The 26,573-nt window shown below is 43.5% G+C and overlaps 1 protein-coding gene across 1 annotated transcript in view; it reads right to left on the bottom strand.

Moving 5' to 3' along the window:
• adcy2b (adenylate cyclase 2b (brain)) overlaps positions 1-26,573 on the bottom strand; it is a 78,716-nt gene that overhangs the window by 20,106 nt on the left and 32,037 nt on the right. The window contains exons 5-16 of the mRNA XM_085377213.1: positions 23,470-23,618; positions 20,427-20,538; positions 19,524-19,651; positions 17,687-17,845; positions 16,963-17,095; positions 7,874-8,050; positions 7,755-7,798; positions 7,547-7,627; positions 6,317-6,386; positions 5,738-5,835; positions 5,023-5,107; positions 157-297 (exon numbers count right to left, since the gene is read on the bottom strand). Of these exons, the coding sequence (XP_085233339.1) occupies positions 157-297; positions 5,023-5,107; positions 5,738-5,835; positions 6,317-6,386; positions 7,547-7,627; positions 7,755-7,798; positions 7,874-8,050; positions 16,963-17,095; positions 17,687-17,845; positions 19,524-19,651; positions 20,427-20,538; positions 23,470-23,618 (1,377 nt within the window). The remainder of the gene's footprint in view (positions 1-156; positions 298-5,022; positions 5,108-5,737; positions 5,836-6,316; positions 6,387-7,546; positions 7,628-7,754; positions 7,799-7,873; positions 8,051-16,962; positions 17,096-17,686; positions 17,846-19,523; positions 19,652-20,426; positions 20,539-23,469; positions 23,619-26,573) is intronic.

The raw sequence follows: 26,573 nt of genomic DNA, 5'->3' as shown, positions 1-26,573 counted from the left end.
GTCTATTCAAACCAAATCATATAAATCATATAAATATCCGCTGTGCTACTGCAGCTTTTATCAGAAAATGCACGGCACAGTTATCTGACGCTTCAGCAGCACTTCCAAGAACCAGCAGTCAAACCACATTCACAACATTTAAAACTGGCTTCTCACCATGTTAAAGACAGCCATGACCAGCACGAGAGCAGTGGTCGTCATGGTGAGGACCAATCGCAGCCAGGGGTTATTGGTGACGATGATGCGAGAAGAAGTCGGAAACCATGTAAGAGAGCAGAAGGACCCCTTCCTTCCCTGCTGTGGATACAAAGAAACAGAGGGAATGACATGAAGGTGAGGAAACAGGGAGTGGGAGTGCTAAACAGAAACACTGCTTTCCTCTGGGGATTAATTAAAAATGATACTGTAAGCTGGAAAACAGTATATTTAAAACATCACATTTATTTTATTTATATACAGTCCAGGGTAGATGATTCCTAAGGCATAAAGATATAGCTACAGCAAGCACATGGCACAAGTTCAAGAAGGTCATTCATTCCCATGTGGTGTCTTGTGATATAGGAATAATTAGTGTGCGGAATTCAAAGAAAACAGAAAGATCTCTGAACTGGAAAAGTTGCATGCTACACATCCATCTGTTGTTAATATGAAGGTAATGCTGGCAGCAGGACCATCTTTGGACTCTCTTTTACTTAGAAGGCTGAGCAGTGTATTAAATTTGCATATGTGGTAGAATGTAATATACAGTAGAGCAGTGGTCCCCAACCTTTTTTGCGCCACGGACCGGTTTATGTCCGACAGTATTTTCAAGGACCGGTCTTTAAGGTGTCACGAATAAATATAACAAAATAAAACCAGTACCGGTACCCAAAAAAAAGAGATTTATTCATAACACACTGGAAACCGAGTTAACGATAAAAACGATAAAAAATCACGATGAAACCCTGAAAACCATAAATTTCACGGCCAAGCCTCAACTATCGCGGCCCGGTACCAAATGACTCACGGACCGGTACTGGTCCAAGGCCCAGGGGTTGGACCCCGGCAGTAGAGTGCAGTAATACTGTAATATACGGTAATATGCAATGTAAATATATTATGAGACAAGTAAACAGGAGGCAAGACTCACAGACATCTTAATGCATGCAAAAAACAACTAAATGGTATTAATAATGAGTTTTACCAGTGACCTGAGCTAAATGATAAACAGCAATAGATCCAAACATATGGGATTTGATTTTATAGTCAGAACTTATTGGTCAATTCAGTTCTATCTGTATAGCACCATATCACAACAACGGTCACCTCAAGGTGCATAATACTGTCTGGTAAAGACATTACAATAATACAGAGAAATCCCAACAATCAGACAAACACAAGAGCAAGAACTTGGCGACAGTGGAAAGAAAAACTCCCTTTAAACAATAAGAAACCTCTGGCACAAGCAGGCTCAGGCAGACGCACACATCTACCACGAACAGTTGGGGATGGGGGAGAGAGAAAGACCTCCTTATCTGGAGATGTGTTATGATTCCTCTGATAAAGGCTCCCTTTGCCAGATCCCTCACTGAGGCCAGTGTTGCCTTCACACATACTCATTCATGCTGTTCTAACACTATCACCTTCTAGGTTGGTGCATTTCAAACTGTGGCAGTTTTGGAACAGATGTGTGTAAATTAGAGGCCGACTGGACACCAGCCTGTTCCAATCACCGGCTTATTGATCAGTGCATGTCTAATAATAAGTTTAGATGCAGTAAAGGCCTTTGAAAGACTTCTATCCACTCTGCTCTGGCACACAGTACATTAGAGGGTTATGCAAGCAGAGCCTGGAGTGCCCACTAATGACCAACTGTCATCCCCATGTACATACACAGGGAATAATGCTGCCATTGGCTACGTTGGGCTTGCTTTTACATGCAACGAAAGCTCTACTAAGGCTTCGTTTTCAAATGGCAACCCCAAACCTGATTCGTAACAAGAGCAGAAAACCAATCAGTTGGTTTATTTCTTTAGAACAAGCAGAAACTAGCATTAATAAAAGGATAAGCTACAAAAAGAGAGAGGTCTAGCAGTTTTATTAAATAGTTAAGAGGATTAATAATGATCCTTAATCAGCGTGGCTAGATATGGAATTATTTAACCCAGGTAGGATACTATTAAGTCTATTCTTTGCCCTATAGACCCAAGAAAAATCAAGACTGATGTGGATAATAACATAATAATTTGAACTTCTCAACAAGCCTGGCAGGGGAAAAAGAAAGCTACTCAAGAACATTGTCCTCCCTGGCTGCCATACAGAGTAACATTGATTTCTCTGAGGCCTGTTCAGATGGAGGATTCAATACCAGGAGGAGAGAGGGGGATTTTGACAATGGGGCATCTGTTTGACAAAGCAGTGATGCTTATACTAGAATAAATCCAACACAATTATCGTCTCCTCTTAAGAAAAAAAACCCCCAACTTTTCAGGTCTTTTCAAATTGTAGCTTTTGTCAGAGAAACATTATTTTGTGCTTTTTCTGTGCTCAATTTAACCACACTACTATAGTTCCGTGTCCTCGGGACACTTTCAGCATATATCAAATGATACATTTAAGCTGACAAATAAAAGAAATTTGGCAATTTACCTCAGGCAGATATATGATCTAAAGTAAGTTATATAAGTGTATATTAGCTTGCCGGCTAGTTTCTGATTTGTCACCCTTCCGGACGGTATGTTCACACATGCTTTGTTTTGTGTCCTTGTATTTTGCGACACTACAGCAGTGACAAACAAACAAAAAAAACACCTACTCTGGCTGAAATGGTGAGCTTAGCTCATCTGACTTGAAAAGACATTTTCCAAGAAATGTGTTTGATCACAATAACCGTGTAATGCACTCTTTCACAGATGAATGGAACATGTCCTTTAGCTATTATATGCCCCATTAATAATGACTTACACAAACCCAACCGGGCGCACGGAACCAAAGCACACAGAGCATGCAAGGTTTCTCATTAGTCACATGCGTGACCACTGCAGCTTTAACTGGGAACATATTGACTGTTAAAATCACGGTTAGTGCAAACTCATCAAACTTAAGCTCTCCTTATTTTTCCTTTTTGAATATCTAGGTCAGGAGAGACCCACAGTTATTGATATCTCCCCACTAACTAGAAGTGACCCACGTCTATTGTGTGATAATACTCTCTAGAGAAAGGAGGACAAGGAAATGGGTTCTTAAGGGAGAAACCATTATTGATTGTCCATAAATCCTGTGTCAGCTTCTTGTGGCTGACTGAAAACAATACCCAAACCAATACTTATGTTGGAAAGCTAGCTGTAGCAGGGAATTCATGCATGCGCTAATTTATGAAGGAGAACAAAAGAGTGGATTAGCTCGTATACTCCTCACATGTAATGATAGCAGCTGTTCCTCTGCTGAACATCTGTTAATCTTTTCTCATAATCAACCATCTCTCAAGTATAAAGGATCTAATTACACTGTTATTTATAGAGATACATTTTATGTAGGAGGTAGTAAGTGCAAAAAACATTGTCGTTTTACTGTATATATAAAACATAGTTACGTGTGGGTAGGACCAGGCTGGTTAATTCCTCGTGGCACTAATTCAATCAGTTGCTGGAAACATTCCTCTGAGAGTTTAGCCCACATTGACATGATAGCATCACACAGCTGCTGCAGATTTGTCAGCTGTACATTCATGAGCAGAATGTCCTGTTCCACTAATTCCCAAAGGAATCTGTTAAACCGAAAGACCGTTTGAGTACAATGCACTTATTGCCATGTTGAAGAAACCAATTTGAGATGATATGAGCTTTGAGACATGGTGCGTTACTCTGCTGGGAGGAGTCATTGGTCAGTAACAATACTCAGTCAATGCTCAGTGTGCCAAGAAAATCCCCCACACCACTACACTACCAACAGCCTGAACCACTGATACAAGGTAGGATGGATCCAAGCTATCATGTTGTTTATGACAAATTTGACCCTACTATCTGAATCTCACAGCAGAAATCGAGACTCATCAGACCAGACGGGCTTCAAGGTTTGATATCTTGTGTATTCAGAGATACTCTTCTGCATATCTTGGTTGTAATGAGTGGTTATTTGAGTTACTATTTCCTTCCTCTGACCTCTGGCACAAGCAAATCATTTTTCAGCAGTCCGTCTTGACCATGTCTACAAGCCTAAGCGCACTGAGTTGCTGCCATTTGATTGACATATTCAGGATTTGTGTTAATGAGAAGCTGAACTGGGGTACCTAATCAAAGTTGGCTCGTAAATTTATATAGCATAGTTAGAGCTTTACACCAAACATCAACCTCTGGCCAATGTTGAGATCCCAAAAGCTGCAATTCCTTAAATGGCCACTTGGGGCTAACTGTAAAAGTGAGCTCATACCCACAGACTCTCACCACAACTTCAGCTATGAAATGAACAAGTTCACAGTCTGATTGGTCCCTATTTGAACATTTAAACCGAACATGTTCTGAGGTACAGCCTGTCCAAGAAGTTTGCCGTACACTAAAAACAAGTCTAGTATTTATTAGTGTTATTGAGCACTTTTTAGAAGGCATGCATAGTTTAAGAATGAAGCATTTTAACCCAGCTTGCTAATAACCTACCACACCACCCAACTGTCATCTGAAAATGGGTATTTCTGGCTCCACAAAAATATAAATAGTAGCTTCAAGTTGTAGGGTTGAGAAACCAATGGTAAAACCACTGTGTTCATCATTTACATACAGTCTATGATTCTGGTGGAGCGTTATCAGGTACCACTAGCAAACTAGGTTAATAAGACACATCGCGAAGCTGTATTGACGCCATATACAGACAGCGATACTGGCTAATTAGTGCTAAGTAACAGACTAATGACATACTAGAAGTTAACTCATCAAAACTGGGGCACAGACTTATTAAACAGGCCATCTTAGGGTTATGTTGTGCATATGTTTATTAAAACTGGGGTTTCTTTGAGTCTGCACATGCTTTTCTGTGTGTATTTGAACCTACCAGAATGTGACCAGCGAAGCAAAGGAGCAGGATCAAAGCCAATAACAGGAATGCCATCCCAAAGGAGATCCCGAGCACAGCAGTTCTGCAACACACACACATTACTCTTTAGTCTCTTGGCACCTCTCAGCCTTTTAAAGTGCCATCCAGGCCAATAAATATCACAGAACTTTTAATGTACTCTGCCTCAGACCTGCAGTTCGTTTACACTAAGGCAGAATAACATGGATCGTGTGGCTCAAAAACAGGTTTGCTCATGTTTCAGTTTTCCTGTGGAGTAACACGGTAACGGCTGATTTAAGGACGCCTGCCATAAAACTGATGATGTCACGTCTAAAATGTGCGACGCGATGCTGCAGCAAACAGAGCAAAGGTAAAGAGGGTGAGACGGCTGAATTAGAAAATCAATGGCCTCTCAGATGCTGAATTACACTTTTGGCTCACAGAAGCAGTAAATTAGCATGACCGCGAATCTCTCTCTCCCCGCTATTAAAGAGACGCCACACTTTGATTCACCTGATCTATAATCACTAGCAGACACGCTGCCCTTTCATCTCCATCGCCTTTTTTAACATTCCGCCTCTTGCTCCCCTGCCTCTTTCATTTCAGCGCGGTGCCCGTTGATGAGACAGCTGGCGTCAAATGGCTTTTTCACATCAGCCCTGCTGTCACAGCTGGAGTTCGCGTAAACCCTGTAAGACTGGCACAGACTTACTTGGGCAAGACGAGGACCTGCACTATGAATATACAGGAGAATATGAGGCAGGCGCAGGTGACGTAGTACTTGAAGGCAGGTAATGTGGTGGATCTGTACTGCAGAGAGAAGATCGAGACCATGAGTGCAGAAATCAGAGTCAGAACGAGCACTAAACATGCATTGCAAACAAGTTAGAATTGTTCATGTGTGAAAAAAATGATAGTGCTTAACATTTACCATGTAATTGCTGTGAATTCAGGGTTCAACTTTCAGCACCTACAAGTTTATACTGGTTTCTAATGATACTCTAAATTTAGGTAGCGTAAAACAAAAGAAGTAACAACAATCAGTTTTAATGGAAAGGACACTCTAGCTATAGTGTACTAGTGTAATATAGTGGTAATCTCCAAATGATGAGACGAGCATGGAAATTTGAAGTCAGAGGTGTAGTATAGAATATTTAGTGGACACCCCTGTGTTCTATAAGCCTTATATAGCCTGCATAACAACTTCTTTTCCACCGATACCCACACAGTTGCATTGATTTGTTTCTCCCAGCGAGCGATGCCGGCTGCTGTTTTGTATGCAGTCGCCTACCTCTTTCTCCAGGGCTTTGTTGTGAAAGAACAATGAGATCCTCTGGATGTCTTCAGACTTCAGCCACTGTCTGGAGACAACAAGTGAGACAAAGTCCAGAAGTCATTCCCCGGATGACTAATGGTCGCTGTATCCTCAGTGAGAGATAAAATCAGCTGGCGCGGAAAAACAATATTACACGTCACAATGTGCCAACGGCTATGTATAGAACAATAATGCACGTCCCAACCACATAACAGCTGAAGAGTGTGTGAGCTTCGGTTTTACAACTCATCCATTTTGATATTGCTGAGGTCAGAAGTTAGGGGTGCAGCCCACTTCCTTTATTTCCCAAGGGGTGGGCACAGTGGATGGGTCCGCATGTTTGATTTGGCACAGTTTTACGCTGGATGTCCTTCCTGATTCAGCCCTCCTGGGCGAGGTATGACCAGCACTAAGAGTACACCAGCTCATGACTCCCCTGAGGCCGGATTTGTGTCTCCTCTGAGTCTTGAACTGAGGATCTTTCACCTGTACGGTGAATGTAGTGACAACTACACAATTGTGTACTACTATGGGAAAAGAACTCCATTTATAAAGAGCTTTTCTATCCCTGTGATACACCAGAGCCACTTTCACCGACTGCACACACATGTATACAGCGCTGGAGAACATGCTGAAGACAGGGTTCATTTTTGAGAATGACTCTCTGAGGACACTCTGAGGACACCCACTCCACTTCTCGAGAATACACATAGGGTATTTTTTTCCACACGGAGCAAAGTACATTTGGATAGCTTTGTTTTCCCTTCAAGAAGAAAAATTAATTTTTGTATTTACTCAGGTTATCTTTGAGCAAAAACAAAGAAATTGGGAAAAGGAAAATACTTTTTCACTGCACTGTATTATACAGTATTTCTATTGTTATACCTCTCATGGGAGGGTCTTTTTACTTGCTTGAAACAATATCCCAAAGGTGCTTTTTCTTATAAATGCTTACTTTACTTTAGATTTATCTGCTTAGTGCTGTAATCGTCTCCTTTTTCCTTCATCATATATTACTTAAAATTATTCATCAGTGCATTAAAGACTGCTTCATCATATTTAAATCATAAAACATGACTAAAAAAAACAGACCTTCATCTGCATCTGTCACTTCGGCCCTGAATCCGATGACGTTCTTTGACTGCAGACTGACTTCAGAAATGTGAAGCAGAACTAGATAATGCAGCGGACACAGCGCTTACTTACTTTTGTGAGTTAATGCCGTCAATGGTGCGAATCATCCGTTCATTGAGTTCTTCTTCAAACCTCCTCCTCTGGGATTTGGACCTGGGTTTAAAGTGAGTGACAGAAAGAACTGATACATAAGCAGGATAAAAGTGGTTCTGTGTAACTGCTTGAATAAACTGTCCTGAGGGCGGAGCGATCACGTGTCATAAATATGCCGCTTGCTAACCTTTCTCGTCTCATCTGGAAGTGGTACTGGCCCATCGGAACGTCCTGAAAGAAGAATCGGACCATGAGTAAGTCATATCTGAACCTTTGTGTTCGCATCTGAGAAAGAGCAACACTCACTCTGGTGTTGATTTTGCCGTTGTCTGTGGTCATGCTGTCTCGATGGTGGAGATTGGCGAAAGGTTTGGCAGCTCCCCAGGACTCCAGGTATCGGGTCATCCTGACTGATGCTCTCATCTTCCCGCTGTCCAGAGAGGGACGAGAGCGTACGCCTAGCAGCGGGCTGTGCCTGTCGGTCTGGGAAAAGCATCGGGAACAGAGAAAAACAGACCTCAGAATGAGTGGACGCTAGAGCAGGGCCAGCAGGGTAGTCCTCGTCACTTTGATTGGTTATGCATGTCAACAGTCAAGGCTGCTGTGGATATTTTACTGCAAATATCCAATATTAGCATCAGGTCCAGAGTAAAAACCTCATTGTTGTACTCTCACTGCAATGGTGTAGTGTTCAAAATGGTAAAAGAGGACATTCAAACCCCATAATAGTAAAAAGCTAGCACGCGAAAGGACAGCTGACTGTGATCCATCAGTTGTGCCTGTGTAATCCAGACTTTGACACATAAAATGTGCTCAAACTGAGTGGGTGTGAAGTGAAAAGGACCGGCTGCTTTGAGAACAGTGGTCATTTGACAGCTCTTGGTGTCTCCGACCTGCCCGTCAATCTTTTTGAGCTACTTAAACACTTTCAGTCAAGAATAATGCATCTCTATCTCTCTCTGTCTGTTTTTTTTTTAAATCCAAATTTTGTGATGAGTGCTTTTTCCCTGACAAAAAAACGTACCACTTTAGCACCGCCCGAAACGCTGACAATCTGGGAGGATGACAAATGCCACATCTCTGGTGGTATATTTTAATTACTCACAAAGACAGGTATTGCGAGGGACTAAACATGCGCACACATGCTTGTGACGACCACACCGCACACACACACACACACACACACGGTCCACGATGACTGTGTTCATTTCCTGAGGGTGTACCCAAACAGCTCTGACAGTGACAATCAATGAAAGCGAAGGCAGAGATGACACCTCTTGTGATCGATGCTCCACGTTCGGCCTTGATCCATTTTAAGGCTCCTTGAACATGACAGAGACCTGCAGCCTTTTCACAATATCTGATAGGAAATCAAAAAGCCATCTCTAATAAATAATAAGGGCTACAGAGTGGCATCTTGAGAGACACTCGTGTAAGATCATAACACTACTGTATTTTGTAAGAAGGTAAGTACCACAGTTTAAACACCCAGAGGCTTGGGTTAGGTCTAAAACTGCTGTTTTTGTAATTACTGTAGCGCTGCATTCAGCAAAAGTAATTTAGGTCTCTCTACTCAAGTGTCACTCTGCATTTATAAATAGGATACTAGGAGAAAATAATGAAAAAAAACTTTCATAAAAAAATCTAAGAAATCAACACGATGAGTGCCAATCTCCCATAAAATGTACCAATCTACTGGAGAGAACAGAGGGTGCTGGTGAACATTTACGCTTTTTGCATGAATATAACATAAACTCTGAACCCTGAATACAAGTCTAAAGACTGGACACAGGCTAAACAAAAGCACGAGAGAGGCAGGAGAGCACAATCCTCCACCAAGGCAGCTCACTCTGTGGGTAGTGTTTATTTTGAAGGGAATGGTGTTGTACTTCTTATAGAAACTTTTGTAGAAGTAGTTAATGGATAATAGGTATTGATTTCTACATTCAGCTGGAATATTGGTGGATTTCCTCACGCAAGCTCTGTGCGAACCTTCAGGTTTGACTCAGCCGTTCCAAAACATTAACTTTCTTTGGTGGGCCAGCGTGTGTCCCGCTCACGAGCTGCATGAGCTGGTTTCTGCTGGGATTCGGTTCACAAATCGATGTTCTGATATTGCGCTTTAGAGTTCGCTGGTGTAATTTAAAAGTTAGTGGCTCCATCAGTGAAGTTGAGCCGTCCCTACTTAGGTGGAATGAAAGACTCAAACGGCTGAATGATGGAAAAGATCATCATAACAGTGACCTCACCAGCAACTCAGCTGGTAGGAAAACATGAGGAAGGACCAGGGCTCCTCACTTCCTGTTTGAGAAATGAGTAGCTCAAAAGGTTTAAAAATGTTTTCCACATGAGCGTGGAAAGTTCACCAGTGAACTAGCTTCAAAGTCGTGCATGACGAGTGAATTGGGCCCTGTGTAGACGCAGCTTTGGGGGCAACAAATTAAAGTGTAAGAAATGTTAGAATTCTGCATGAAGTGAGCATAACATGAAGTCTGAATTTAGGGGGGTCACCCAGTGGGGGGCCTTGGATGTTTTTACACACTAACACCCTTCAGGGTATTTGTATCTCTGGCAGGAAGTGAACCAATCGACCTTTTGCTTGCCAAACAAACTTGCTAACAGTGTCCTGTACATTAAAAAATAGGGCTGCTGTAATCCCATACGAGTATTTGTAATGTAAAATACAATCCAGCATTTTATACTGAATTCTTATTTCTTATTTTAAGCACAAAAACTCTCCAAGTTTGTTTTTTTCTCAGGTTTGCAGACCAAGTCATCAGACATCTGAATGCCATTCCAGCAGCTAATGACTGCAAAAAGCCTGACCGAGTTTGAAGTTAGTCTTGGTCAGGCAGCTCAGATTAGTTCAGAGCTGAGTTACTGAAGTGTGAACAGTTAATGATGAAGAGAAATGCTTCAGGAATTTAAGTGGAGACTTTTACTCTCTGCTGCTCGGCATGACTCTCTGTTTGAGCCATCGGGAGCCTCTTGAGCACCGTGTATAAATACTGACAGGCGGAGTGCATTGCTCCATTAATGAAACTGCAGCAGTCGAGATTCCAGATTGCACCGGCTTCACTCCAAACTGAAAATCTATGATCTTGCATGCAAATTTGCCAGATTTTTATTGAGCTGAAGACGCCAGCAGATAAAGATGAAACCATCGAAAGCATGCTCTCAGGGTTTGGCGAAACGTTCTTTGAATTCACTGGAGTGAGTGTTAGTGTCGTGCAGGAAAAATAAGACATTGTTTTTCTCATGCAGAAAAAAATAAAGCTAAAGATTCTTGGTAAAGCTCTAAATAGAAGAAGAAAACACACAAGCATATTTGATTTGAAAAGATGTGGGGAGAAACACAAAAACCAAATTTCTTTTGATAACACATGCCGGCGTTGCACCGAGAACTGAGCCCGGTGCAGACAGTGAGCAGAAGATGCCTGGAGTAGGGATATTTTGGGGAGTGGGTGTGATGTAGCCAAGTTATGGGGGGGGGGGGATTAGGAAGGAAGAGGACTGTTAAGCACGGGTTTTCATTTGCCAAGCTAAAAACTCTGAGCCCAGTCTGAATGCCAGCAGCATATTCTATACAGAAATAGTCTCAACACAGTTCACAGAGGAGGCCGATCTCTTAAATGCCCTTAATCAGCCCTCCATGCCCTGTGTGGACAGGAGGAGCCGTGCGGTGTCACAAACCACTCGCAATGCCTCGAGCTTCCAGACTAACCCGGCTCGTACTCAAATGTTGTCATTTGATAACAAACTGTGGGCGCACTGCATTATTTTCCTCTTCTTGACATTGCCAGTATTGACTAGCTGCTCGCTTTAGCAGGATGAAGAGGGGATGATGTATTTCAGTGCATTTTTCGTGTCAGCCTGACCAGCATCCAAATGATTATGAAGCAGCGGCATTGTCCATGGTGTTGAAAATAGATTTCCCATGTGTTTGTGGACTGCCTCTTTACATCTACAAGAAGTTACATAAAAGCTTAAGTCATTACCCAAAATATATAAAATGTAAGTAGATACTGTGGTCAAGGTTGACGGGTTTGATCAATAAAAGAGATTTTTTAGAAATCAGGGAATCAGTGGCTTTCCTAGATAAATCTCCTTTCTGGTGGAATTTTTTTGATAAATTACTGTAAAAGTTTTGTTTTTTTATTTTTTACCCCAACTACAGACGTATCCTGTCACAGCTTTGTTGCTCCAGCTGTCTGCCAGCAGCAGAAGATACACCCAAGCCGAGCTTGATATGAAACAGGTATACTGTCTTTGGCCATTTAGCAGTTTCCCTATGACTGATCAGCTGGCTCTAGTAGTGGCTATATAGTTTTCTCACTAGCCTAGTAGTCAAAGCATTACTCCATCACAGCAGCGTTCGATACTGTTGACCATAATATCCTATTAGAGCGATTAGAACATGCTGTAGGTATTACAGGGACTGTGCTGCAGTGGTTTGTATCATATCTATCTAATAGACTCCAGTTTGTTCATGTAAATGGAGAGTCCTCTTCACACACTGAGGTTAATTATGGAGTTCCACAGGGTTCAGTGCTAGGACCAATTCTGTTTACATTCTACATGCTTCCCTTAGGCAGCATCATTAGAAGACATAGCATACATTTTCACTGCTATGCAGATGACACCCAGCTCTATCTGTCCATGAAGCCAGATAACACACACCAATTAGTTAAACTGCAGGAATGTCTTAAAGACATAAAGACCTGGATGGCCGCTAACTTTCTGCTTCTTAATTCAGATAAAACTGAGGTTATTGTACTCGGCCCTGAAAATCTTAGAAATATGGCATCTAAGCAGATTCTTACTCTGGATGGCATTACCTTGGCCTCCAGTAACACTGTGAGGAACCTTGGAGTCATTTTTGACCAGGATATGTCCTTCAATGCACATATTAAACAAATATGTAAGACTGCGTTCTTCCATTTGTGCAACATCTCTAAAATTAGAAATATCCTGTCTCAGAGTGACGCTGAAAAACTAGTTCATGCATTTATTACTTCCAGGCTGGACGACTGTAATTCATTGTTATCAGGATGTCCAAAAAACCCACTGAAAAGCCTTCAGCTGATCCAAAATGCTGCAGCAAGAGTCCTGACAGGGACTAGAAAGAGAGAGCAGATTTCTCCTGTTTTGGCTTCCCTTCATTGGCTTCCTGTTAAATCCAGAATTGAATTCAAAATCCTGCTCCTCACATACAAGGTCTTAAATAATCAGGCCCCATCTTATCTTAATGACCTTGTAGTACCATATCACCCTATTAGAGCACTTCGCTCTCGCTCTGCAGGCCTACTTCTTGTTCCTAGAGTATTTAAAAGTAGAATGTTAGGGAGAGCCTTCAGTTTTCAGGCCCCTCTTCTGTGGAACCAGCTTCCAGTTTGGATTCGGGAGACAGACACTATTTCTACTTTCAAGATTAGGCTTAAAACTTTCCTTTTTGCTAAAGCATATAGTTAGGGCTGGACCAGGTGACCCTGAATCCTCCCTTAGTTATGCTGCAATAGACATAGGCTGCCGGGGGATTCCCATGATGCATTGAGTTTTTCCTTTCCAGTCACCTTTCTCGCTCACTATGTGTTAACAGACCTCTCTGCATTGAATCATATCTGTTATTAACCTCTGTCTCTCTTCCACAGCATGTCTTTATCCTGTCTTCCTTCTCTCACCCCAACCGGTCGCAGCAGATGGCCCCGCCCCTCCCTGAGCCTGGTTCTGCCGGAGGTTTCTTCCTGTTAAAAGGGAGTTTTTCCTTCCCACTGTCGCCAAAGTGCTTGCTCATAGGGGGTCATATGATTGTTGGGTTTTTCTCTGTATCTATGAAGCGCCTTGAGGTGACTTTTGTTGTGATTTGGCGCTATATAAATAAAATTGAATTGAATTGAAATGAAATGTAACATTCCAACTTCCCCCTTAGTGTGTTTGTTGGGCAGCTTAGATAATGTCACTTCAGAAAAGAATATCGCCCATATGGTTTTCACTGCCCTATGTATAGCCAAGAAAACTGTCCTCATGAACTGGAAAAATAAAAATAATCTTAATTCTAACCAATATAGAAATTATCTATTAGATTACATTAGTCTTGATACAGCCTCTGCCACCACATCAGATCAATTGCTCTGGGCTCCTTTGATCAGCTCCTTCACCTAGTGGGGGTGGGGGGTCATAGTTTGGTCCCGCCTTCACTGTTGTGATTGGTGTGGGGGTAGGGACAGGCTTAGGGCGTCGGGGGGTTCCCCGGAGGCATTTTCCTTGGGGGGCTCAACCCGGGGTAGCGGTCATGTCCGGGTGGGGGCTCTTTTGGCTCTCGGGTGACTGTTTCCTCGCGGCTGCGTGCAGCGGGGCTAGGGGAGGGTCTGTGCTGACGGACGTGGGTTACTGACCTGGTAGCCTGGCTGCCCCTGGGTGGGTCCGGGATGGGCGTGAGGTTCTGGGGGCGCTCCGTCTCTGGGCTGGGGCCCAGGCCGGGCCTCGGGGGCTTGGGTCCTGGTTGGTGTGTTGCCAGGGTTGTGGGCGGGTGGGTGCATGGGGGCCCAGCCCGGGAGCAGGGTGCCGCCGGTGCATCGAGCCACCTGGGCGGGCTCTTCAACTGGTGGGGGAGATTGTCACATCTTGCAGGAGCTTTCCTCTCCTCAGGGGCTCTCTCTGCAGGAGGGGGAGATACAGGAGAGGTGGAGGAAGATCTCAGCCTGGGTGTTTATTGTCTTATGTAGTCTGGAAGATGACTGGATGGTGGGGTGGGTGCAGTTTTCTCTGTGGTGGGGTTGGGTGGACTGTCCCGGGCTCTGTGGGGCCGGGAGGCGCTGCTGCGCTGGGCCCCGGTCTGGATGGGCCTGGGCCCCCTTTCCCTGGCGGGTCGCGGAGTATGGGAGTGCCTACTGGGGTCAGCGGGGGAGCTGGCCCCAGGGAGGGGTCACCTGCCCCTCCCTTCCTTCCCTCCCCATCTCCAGCTGCCTCCCTCTTCCCGCTCCACCACAACCACTCACACATGCAGGGTGGTTGTCACCAGGGTGCAGAGGAGGCTACCCCCCCCCCCCCCCCCCCCCTCTGTCCCCTTCTGGCTGCCTCTGCCTCAATTTTATCCCACAACTTAGACATTCACATTACTCACACTCTCATTACACATACATATAGGATCTTGGGGGTGGGCATGATACACGGAGTCCAAATTACCATCAGGGTGTACACCCCACCCCTGGCGTCGTTGCCCACCTCTCAATTTTGAATACACGTAGACATTGAGGGCTAGCAGGAGGGACCATGCGCTTACCTGCTGCTCTCTGGCAGGTAGCTCCATGCCCTCCTGGGTTTTAATTGCACCTTAGAACACACATGCATCAACACTACAATGAGCGGGTGGAGGGAGGTTTGGAGTCTTCTCTCACCCCCGTTCTCTGCGACCTGCTGGAGCGGGGGGGCTAGGAGGAGGAGTTGGCCGTCCGACTGCGGTCTGGAGTGTGGGGCCTTCCTGCTGCTGCGGAGTCGGGGCGGTCTGCCTCTCCCCACCGCAGGGAAAAGGGTAACACCACCTTGGTCTGGGTGCAGTTCCCCCCTCCAGGGGCAAGGGTACCTAGACCCGGTTTGTAGAGTACGCTTGGGGAGTGTGATCGTGTGTACAGCGTCTCTTTATGTCTGTCTCCACGTTGGTTGAGTGTGGAGTAAGTGCATATGAGAGCATGAGGGTGGGAATGGATGTTTGTATATGTGTGTGTCTGTATTTCTGTGTCTATATGTCAGGTTGGGTGTCAGGCGCCACCTCTCTGGGGACATCTTAGGCCCTCCAAGGTTTGGAGGCCTATCTCCCCCCACCACCACTTCCCCTGCCGGTGGCGGACTCCCTCAGACATCGGTGCGTTGGTGGTTCTTTGTGTCCGGGGATGGGCGTCCAGGTACACACCGGCTCACTCCTTGGCGGCCGCTTATCGGGGCCTGGAGCCTGGGGCTCGCTCGGGCCACTTCGGAGGTGGGGTGCCCCCGGCCTCTCGGCCTGGGGCTCGGTCACTCAGGCACGGCTGGCTGCCGGCGGAGCTCACGGGCGCGTCACTGCAACTCCCCCTGGCTTCTGCTCCGCGGCTGCTGAGTGAGCCCTCATCTGGGACTCTCCTCAGCTCTTTCTGGGACAGTGGCGCAGCTGCCCCTCTGTTGGTCTTCCTTGGTCTCTTGTGTTCTGGGGGCCTCTGGATGTCTGGAGTTTTGATCTCCTCCATACCTGCTTCATGCCCTGGAGGACGGGGCTGTGGCCCCCCCCCACACACACCCTCTAGCAGATCATTACATGAAGGAACCTTTTAAAAAACAAGCGCGTCCATGCTCACAGGTGTACACACGGGTGATCACACCCACAAACTACACCCTTTTTGGCTCCTACCTCAAAGCACACTGTGTTCTGTTGATCTTATGTGCTGCACAATAATGTTTAATATTTAGTATTTACTGTCATATTCCCATATATCATTGTGATGTTGTTTATTCTATTACTCTTGTTCTCTTATGCTTGTTTTCTTTTTTCTTTCTCAGCAGGTGATCCAGGTGATTGATATATGCATATTTTTTTTCTTTTTTTTCCTGCTCATTCTGTTGGTTTTTGTCTTTTGCCCTTCTCCCCCGTCCCTATTCTCAGCTGTTTCTCTTTCCCTCTTTCTTTCTCCCCTTCTTTCCCCCAGTCAAGTCTGTCCCGTATTCAGTAAGTGAAAATAAAATAAACAATAAAAGGTGAATCAAATGGACCATTACGGCAAGGCTGGGATGGTCAATTTGGTAAAGTAAATCCGTTGGGCATCTTTCTTTGCCTTTAGACAACAATAAAAGCATTCTCCGTCAGCCTCATTTGTGTTTATCATTAGCAAATATACATGCTAGCATGCTACTATGCTATAGCTGACCACGCATATTTAGGCTAAAAGTTTCTGCTGCAGTGACTGCTGCCTGCTCCACTCCGTATGTAGGGGGAGAGAGGGGCACGCACAGGCATGCTCGTTTGGCTGTCACCCACATACATTAATGCATTCCCAGCAGTAAGTTTAGCCTTCAGAACTAACTATAACCTAAACCTCTTTCTAACTTTAACCCTGAACTCGAGTCTTTACAAAAGGCTGTTGGAAGGTTGTGAAAAAATGACGTTTGCAAAATGTAATAACTCTGATTGTCCAAAACTAGAACGGGTCATCATAAAGATACATGGACATGCTTTATCTTAACTCATCACACACACATGGACACAAAAACATTCAGTGAGCGTATTCTTACAGCTGTCCTCTTTTCAAGACAGTAACTTTATAACTACCATGTGATGCGTTTAGGGCACATCTGTAAATTTTAGCTAACAAGAAAAACTCCTCTGCTGCTTTCTGACTGAGACTACAAGAGCTGTCATGGTATCTGACCTTGGGGTTGATGACCAGGTAGGTGACCACGTTATGTTCTTTTAGGTAGGAATCTCTGGTCTGTCCATCTCCAGGCTCTACCTTGTATGAGCCTTTCAAATGCTCCAGTGTTACTGAAGAGATATGGACCCTCCTGGAAAAGAGTAAGTGGATAGACGAAATCAGTTGAAGACTGAAGAGCTTGCATCACTGCACCACCGACGGCTCAATTGAACTTTTTTTTCTGCTCGAGCTTTGTAACTACACTACCCTGTAATTCTTGCTTTTCAGCTCGGTTGCCCTGCAAACAGAGATGGAAATATGTTTTGGTTTTTTTTCATCTGGCATATTTTTCAGATAGCTTTCAGCAGGCATAACAGGAGACAAACTATTAGCAGCCCAGTGAGACAACACTGTGGCATTGGAGAGCTTATTTTCAGAGTAGCATACACATAACCACCGGCCAATTTTCTGGAGCTTGCTACAGCGCTGGGATGGCAGCCCTAATGGCCACAGAACAAATGCAGAGCTGCTTGTCAAATGAAGTAGCTATAATTGACAAAAATGCTCATAACAGGTAGAATTAGAGGAGACGGATCCCATGTCCAAAAATGTCTCAAAATGTTACCATTATTATGATGTAAAACATCTCAACAATGGAGCAGGGAAGTCAAACACTAATTGCAAAGTAGCTTTGCACCAGCAGTGAGATGAAGTAAAGCATTCTTCGTTTCATTAATCTTACCCAGGCACACCTCCAGCCTCCATGTGATTTGCTAGCGTTACATCATGTGACCACACATCATATTGCCACTTCCGGAGGCCAATCACGCCACAGAGGACATTTCCAGAATGAACGCCAACACGCATGTTGATGTCGACTCCAGTGGCGTCTCTGACCTTCCTGTGGACAGTACAGAAACGCCCTGATGTATTGTGCTCACTTTCTGTAAACAAGATCAAAAACTTAAAGATGACTTGTTACGCCAAATTCAAGATTAATATTTTTATTCCAGGACTGTGGAATAGCTTTGCATAGTTCACACCCCGATTTGGTCTTATTGGCTATCCTTTGCAAACAAAATTTGAACAGTGGGTGGGTGGAGCTGTGTGGCTGTGATGACATTAGGGATACCAGCTATCACTGGCATTGTTCAAATCCAAGCATAGAAAAAAATTCAGAGTAGCCTGAAATCTGAGATTTTGGCTCGCAGCATAAAGCATTTCCATCCATCCGCTTTAAAAACGCCCACCATTATTAAAAGCACATAAATGAAAGAAAATAAGGAAAAGCATAACATGTTTAAAACAAATCACAAAGTGTAGCAATGTTGCGGTTCACCTTTAGCATAAATCTGGGAGTAAAAGGAAATAGCTAGCCTGGTTAAATCAGAGGGTGAAAAGCTATGAACCGCAGACTATATAAAAGATCTGCTATCAACAATGTGTAACTGCTTTAACTCTTTACCCCCTTGCAAGCCTACCAGCAGTAATCCTTCAAGCTGAGCAGTTTCTGTCATATTTCAGACCTGCCTATAGAACAAAATGACTGGGTGTGCATCAGAAGCTAGTGAGGGTGACACGTTAGCCAAAGTGCTAGCAGCATCCCCGACTCACGTGTGCTTCGCGTTAATGTGACATTTTAAGCTGGAAGTGCTTCGGTGAAAAGAGAATTCCTTCTTGCACAATGTGCATAAGACTTTATGTCGGTCGACTGTTCCGTCTTGTTAGTCTTTTAATACTCAAATTTCCCATCGAGGGGGCCAATCTGCGTTTATCATCTTCCATATTGAGCTGATTGGTTCAGCTGCCCGTCACTACCAGATCAACTGCCCATTTGCACATGTGCGAAGGTAACTCTACTTGGACAAACTGCCCGAAATACGTTGATGGAAACATTTCAGGGATTTTGAGTCATTCTGCACTCCAGATGCGTTAATTGCGTGAAAAATTTTAATCATGTTGACCGTGATGGTGGATTAATTTGCGTTAACGCGTTCATTTTGACAGCACTAGTTTATTTTGCAAATTATGGCTGCATTTAGAATCAGAAAACAAGAAAATTGTTGAGTTTTTTTCTGTATTATTATAGGGTCTTTACGTTATAAATAAAGAACCTTGAGGTGACTGTTATTGTGATTTTGTGCTAGATAAATAAAACTGAATTGAAAGTGTCTAACCAACCAACCACACTCTGTCTCAGCATGTCACAGGTGGCCATCTTTAATCTGATTGTGATTAAAGGTCAGTGTTGAAAAGCTAATATATTAGCCTATGAAACGAATGCGCGTGTATTCACGCGTGAATGGAGACACACAGACAGATAGCAGAAGAGGGAGAAACCAGGCTAATATATTTTGTCGTTTGTTTGAATATTTTATTTGTCCATTCTGGAGGCTTATCGTATTGCGTTCACACTGTGTTTACTCCAGAGTTCAAACAGAGCTGGAATCGAGTCTGGCATTCCTTCTGCTCAGTCTGTTTGACAGCTGTGTGTTTGTTTGTGTTTGCGTTTCCCTTTGTGTGAGAGAGAGCGAAAAAAAAATACGGGTGAAAAGAGAAGTAAAGATCTGGTGTTTTACTTGATGGCCTCACACATATCCAGGCCCATCTTCACGCAGTTCCTGGCGTGGTCAGGCAGCGATTCGGGCAGGCCAGACACACAGTAGTAACAGTCTCCCAGGATCTTGATTCGCATGCACTCATTTTCCTTTAAAAAGCAGAAAGAGAGAAGGAAGCGAATTGCAGCCATTATCAAACTCTTTCATATCCAAATCTGTCCAAAATTATTATCATCTTTATTAATCCTCAACTATTTTATTCCTTCCTTACCTCCATCTAACCCTCATGCACAGAGTCACATCCATCAAGCCCAAAATCATACACCCACACGTAAAGCATATTAGCTCTTATTCCACATGTGGGAAGTGTAACAGCTCATCGTTGGACTGGGTTTATGTAACAGCAGCTTTGTCAGACGGGAGGACAGAGCTGCTGGACACAAAGCAAAGAGAGCCTGACTAAACTGTTGAGACCCACGTAGCTGAGAACCCCCAAGACCGCGAGATACACTCTGACCAGCCCACGCACGCAGGGCGCTCCGGGAAAGCGCGGCAGGAAGGCTGACAGAGGCCGCAGGACCGAGAAAAAATGTATTTCGAGGCCACGTTTCATCTGGTAGACAACACCAGACAGACCTCGTTCTCTCATCTTGGTTACTTTCTAATTAAGCCGTTCTAATTTAGTACATTAATTCAAGCTTCAGATGACATTACCCTGAAAGCACTACATGTGAACCAAGACCAACTGTTTCATGTCTTCCATTATTTCCTCATTAAATTCAAATGAATTTCTGATTAAAATGCCATTTGCTGCTTTGATTTATGGAGGCTCTTACTGCATGATGCATATGACTGTGTCTATTTTAATCATACAGAGTGGGTATACGTACAGTAAATTCAGTTGAGAGTGTCTTTTCGGTTTACCTTCGCGATCTGGTCAAACTTGCCGAAGAGTTCGTTCAGCATGTGCACGAGCTCGCCTGGGGAGCAGTCACTGGCCAGCCTGGTGAAGCCCACGATGTCTGCGTAGAGAATGCTGTAAAAACAAAGATAAAGAACACTGTTAAAAGGAAAACCATTGTGTAATGTAGTACAGTGCAAAAGTCCTTCTTTATATTTTGCTTCCATGTACTTTTAAAGTGGTCTCGAGCAGCAGTTTTCCAGACTTTTTGAAGCAATTTCAAAGTTTTTCTTCAGTCATTTGTTGCTCTTTCACTCATTTTCAGTCCAGTCCTTTTACTGACAAAGGATCAATTTTAAATGATATCTTTAAGTACTTTGTTATCAGCAGCAAGATGCAAAAATGCCAACACCAAACTTTTTGTCAGGACCTGGGTCTGTGGGACCCCAAGGTTTGAGCAGTCAGTGGACTTGTTTACTTGTTGTTGATGTGTGTGTATATTATGCTGCTGTCCCTGTTTCCCTGCTTGCGGGCGTGTGTGTGTGTGGCTGTACCTGGCAGGGACACCCACCTTCAGGTCTGGTGGGTGTGTCCCTGCCAGGTAGCTGGCCACACCTGAGGAAATGATCACACACCTGCAGCTGATCAAGCCTCGTCGGAGGAGCTACTTAGGAGTGTGGTGGAGCTTTCTCAGTGAGAGTAAGCCTGCTGCAGTTTGAGAGTGTCTAACGTCTGCCTCTGTCATTTCCCAGGAGGAGCGTGGAAATGAGAGGGCAACAAGCATGGGGTGCATGGACACTTGGAAGCGAGGACACAGAGAAAACACGGCACCGGAGTCTGGGGCGCGCAGGGATTTATTTGTGTGTGATTATTTACTGCACTGTAAATAAATGCACTGCTGTCATTGTAGAGTCCTGCATTTTGGGTCCTCCTTCCCCGCCTCCCCACAGTCTGCCATACAGACCGTGACAATTTTATTCATTGTTAAGAGTTAAGAACACAGAAAACCACCATTAGATTTTGAGCCACTACTAAATACCACCTAGGAAGTATCTGAATGGTTTAATTTTTCACAATGACAATCATCCCAAACACTCCCAGTGCAGTAAAAGCATATCTGGATTGGAAAACAATAAGTCATGGATTGGCCTCCCCAAAACCCAGAACTCAACATTATTGAAGCAGTGTCGGATCATCGTGACAAAGAGTAGATCAAAAGGCAGTCCACATCCAAAGAAGAGCTGTTAATGTCCTTCAAGAAGCCTGGAGTACTACTCCTAAGGACTCCTTAAAGAAATTACATGAAAGCTTTCCTTTGGAGTTCAGGCTGTGTTGAAGAAGGAAAGCCATTAGAACTGTTCAAATTTTGTTTTTACCTTATATACTTAAGCAATTTGGGATCATGTCGACAGCAAACATCCAAAGAAGAGCTTTGAATGTCCTTTAGGAAGCCTGGAGAATTATGCTTGAAGACTACTTGAAATGATGAGAAAACTGTCTAACAGAGTTCAGACTGTTATGAAGAAAAAGGTGGCCATACCAAATATTGACTTGTATATACTGAATTGTGCCAACTGTGTTTTTCTGTGCTGTCTGGGAGCATTTTTAATGGAATTATCTGACAAATAATGAAGCTTCTGTGGGCCAAGAAATCCAAGAAGTTGTGTTTCAGTTTTGTTGGATGAAATTCAAGGATTTTATTAATCTATCGCTAAGCCAGCAGGTATCTGTGAGTGTGCACGGCGTCTGTAAAGTTTAGAGATAAAGATGAGCTTATAACTTTAGCGCTCCACCATCTGGTTCAAATATAGCTTCAAAAAATTAGCACTGCAGTTGGCAATATACCGCCACTGAGGCTTTACAGTGGAAACTAGGATACCCAGGCAATAATATGATTTACATATTAGCAGCGAGTAACGTTGGTAAGTTGATACAAAACGCTGGAGAACTCGTGGGATTGGAGTCCAGAGTTCACAAACCAATAAGTGACGTAACGGTTGCTGCATCAGCCTTTATGTAACTCTATAATGACAACAGCTCTCTAACACCTGTGCTGCTGATTCAACTTTTGGAGGCTGTAGTTTCTCATCATTGTAACTCTTATATAGCAGCATAAACTGCATGTTCTATACTTATATACAATTTTTAATGGTTAAAATGTATTTTTTTAAAAATAGGAAAGGTGTGTGCACTTTAAAGCAACCATATTCACACGTTACATTTCCAGCTATCTATCTCGCGATGTGCCAGCGTTTAGTATGTGACCATCTCCCGAAAGAGAAAGAATGGTATGATCTTCAGCCAAGCCTATTACTGCAGCTGGAGAACTGATAATGGGGTAGTACCTGTTTGGCTCTCTGCTAGCTGATTCATTTAAGAGGATCCCAGCAAAACTGCATTTCCACCTGCACCTGTTCTTTGTTCTGGAAAGATTTCCCTTGTCTCGGCCATCACTGTGAGCTGGACCATGTGAGATTTTGTTATTATTGGAGAGATAATAGGCAGATCAACATGAGACACACACATTCATCCACACACACACACCTGAAATGAGGCACGGTGCTATTTCTCCTGTGAAGCTCCATGATGAGGGTAAAAACAGATTTTTAGAGGGCATTTGGTGAAGAGGCTCTCATAGTAAGCCTGGGTTTGTGTACTCTGTTACTATGAACCCCCTCAGTACAGAGGAGGATGTCATCGGGAAACAAGGACAGAGGCTCCTGCTCATTTCGCAAAGTGACCTCAGAGGACAATAGAGGTGGATTAACTCTGAGGTGAATTCAGTCATGAAAGGAAAGAAGAAAATGGGATGTAAAGAGGATGGCCCAAAAAGAGTGGTTTGAGGAAAAGAAATGAAATTACAGGACATGACAGAAGATGTGAAGATTGCAGTAATATACAGTAGGAGAGATCCACCTATAAGAGCTGGTGGAGGGTGGAGGATAAAGGTGGGTGAAGTGTGAGCAGGAGGACAGGATAGCATACGAGCAATCAGGAGCTAAGATGAGAGCAGAAAGTAATCATCTTTATCATGTGGAGGTACAGAGAAAGGAGAGGGACACTTACCTGACATTGGTGTGCCGCTGCACGTAGAGGTTGTGGAAGTTGTTGGTGCTCTCAGTTCGACCGAAATTCGGTCCCTGAAGCCTCTGGATGATCTCAGCTTTCATCACTCTGGCTATGTGAGCAGGCAGTAGGGATAACAGCAAGCGCTCCTACAGGGAGGGAGATGTGGGGGGAGGAATGCAAGGCAGGCAAGGCAGGCGGTTAACGTAGTTTAAATGTTAACAGTGAATAACAATGGCAGGTTGATAAAGAGACTTTGTCTTTCTGATATACTATGATATGGAAATAATCGGTTTTGTTTCCACCAATCAAACAGAAAGGCTCCACGAGTACAAAAATCTTAATTCCCATTCAAACTGGTTTAAATAATTTGCTCCCTGAAACTGAAAGCTGAGCTCCTTTTCTAGGAGACCTAAAGGATCACATGTAGTGTCTGACAAGGAGTAGTGCATAATTAAGTCTGTTCTACTCTATTCTCTTCTGTTGTCATCCACAGCTAATATTTAACCTATTTTTACATCCCTTAATGATGGCTCATTGGGGCTAATTTTTCAAGCACTGAGCACAGGAAGCCAAAGTCAAGCACTGAAAATCTCTCGAGGCACATTTTCAAATATGCAGTGTGTCATGGGAAACCAGGTTCTGCGCATTTTTAGGCTGCCGGTTAAATGAGTGATTGAATGGAACATTAAGGTAAATGCACTTGGTAACCTCCAGTGGTGTCAAAATTAATGTGGAAGTGCAAAAATTGCAGTTCAGTCAGCGGTACTATAGATAATAACAGTAATTTATATTTGGAGTTGTGGCGCTGCTTGGGCGCTAACAGCCACTGCTGAAAAGATCGGCAGAGAAGTTATCAGTGACAACAGAGCTGACACTAATTCAGAAAGAGCAAGAAAGCATAAGATGCGGTCCAGGTGGGTTGCAAAGTGGCTTGCAGACAAAAGCATTTTTTTAAGCCGCTTTCAGCCACTCCCTTATTTACATGGGGTCCTCGAAGCAGGTAGCTCTGCATGTTTGATTTGGTAGATTTTTGTAGGAGAAACCCTACCTGCCATAATCCCAAAGGCATTTGTGTTTTCTCTTGAGACTGAACCAGGCATATGAGTTTTGGCTGTCAGCTTTTTTGTCAGCATTGAATCAGGAGATTTGCTGGGATTGCAGCTGAGGTGAGCTTGACGTTGTTGACTATGTGAGCTTCCACCATTAAAAAATAGTTAAATAGCCCCACTGGGAATTTTTTTTATAACCACCCATTCAAATTGTATTACCCATTTAACATCCACCAAATCACCTGTCTACTCCATTAGGATCCATCTGTTTTTATCAAATTTTTGGGTTGTTGTGCATAACTAAATGGAAATGCTAATGAAAGAAGAGCTGCATAGCAAAATGCACTGTTGAAACTTTAGTTTCTGAAAAATGTGATTCTTTAGCATAAGGTACCAAATGGTAGTCCTATCCCTAATGGGTGACAGGTATATGTTGTTCTATTATTGTAACAGCTAGCTATCTGCTAAACATCACCTCAAGCCGGTTTTTAGTCAGTGAACTGGATCCCTGAGTGTGTTTTGGGGTGACAACTGATGACTTGCTGAGAGGTTTATTATTGTATTAACAGTCCAAACAAAAAATGAGCTCAAGTTTTATATTATTTTATTTCAGTATGTATATGTAGGCACTTAGGCGCTACTTGCATCTGTATGATGCACCAGTTGTCACAATGAGGATTGATGAGGACCGAAATGCATGTTAGCTAGCTGATCACAAGTCAAATATGAACCAAGTCCAAAGGGAGGTGGAAACAATCAGAGAATTGATGGGAGACAGACATAGGGTTGCCAACTCCCTGAAAAATAAATAAGGGACACCTCGTGGCCAGGGCCGGGCGACCCAGTTGTCTTCACCCTTCCCAGTGTGGTGAATTTTCTAGCTCTTTTTTTGTGTGTGAAATTATTTTTTTAACCATTTGACTTGAATTTGATTTAAGTAGATGTTTATTCTTTGTGATATGAACACATGTGAAACAAATGATCATTTAGCCATTTATTTTTAGCTCAAAATGACAACATTAACACGATAAAACAGGTCTCCTTCTTAAACAGAAGCCTGTCATGCTTAACTTTTGAGAATATAAGTAAATCTTTCTTTAAAAGAACTCTGTCCTGCTTAACTTAAAATAATAGAAAACAATAGAAAGAAAAACATTCTTGTAACAGTGCACATTTAGTGCATTTAGTACAATTGGCTTCAGTTGAGGTATTATTTCAGCTTTTCTAATGCTAATCAGCTGCTCCTGTTTGTAAACCCACTTGTTCCCATGATTACGCATCTTAACTCATCATCATTATTCATCTATGTATTACTTTTATGTATTAGTCATCTATTTGTTGTAATCATCTATTCTTGCAGTTGTTTATTACACAAAATAAATTATATTATCACACTTCTGGCCACATAGCGCTGATATTCACTGCACATGCCCATATTAACTTTTTCCAGCCAGGTGTTTTCCTTTTCCCATTCTTCCCTTTCTCTGAGGGGGAACAAACATTGCTGCTCTAATGCTGGGCTTACACTGTGCGATTTTTGGCCCATTTTGAGCCGATTTTTTGAGTGATCGGACCGATTTTGGCCTTCATCGTGCATCGTGTAGTATACGTGGGGTAACGAGAAGTGATTAACACCTCACGACCAGCTCCCGATCATCAATCGCTCGTGAGGGTCTCACCACAGCCGCTCACACTGCTCGCGCGCAAACACGTAAACGTTGGTGTAAAAGATGGAGCAGCACGGCTGTGCAGCCTGTGATCTGGACACAAGCGATGGAGGCACAACTTGTAGAACTTTGGAAAGCTCATCCGAGCCTTTTCGATGTGGCCTCACAAAATTATCACGACCACAACAACCGTGAAAATAGTTGGATTTACTCTGCTGCTCAATCACAGCTGCCTGATCATGTTTTTCATTAGAAATGTACTGTCGTCCGAGACTTGCACCGCAGTGTCTGCGTTTGTTTCCCTGTTGGCCATGCTTCTTGTTGTGGTCATTTGTTGTCTTCCGGTATTTTCTCCGTAAGCGACCTTTCCTCGACCAATGAGATG

This window comes from Diplotaxodon limnothrissa, linkage group LG18 (assembly GCF_057381915.1).
Source record: "Diplotaxodon limnothrissa isolate DT_005_m linkage group LG18, D_limnothrissa_male_GT1.1, whole genome shotgun sequence".
Taxonomy (NCBI): domain Eukaryota; kingdom Metazoa; phylum Chordata; class Actinopteri; order Cichliformes; family Cichlidae; genus Diplotaxodon; species Diplotaxodon limnothrissa.
Note: the sequence above shows the minus strand (reverse complement) of the source record. Positions and strands in the feature narration are given on the sequence as shown.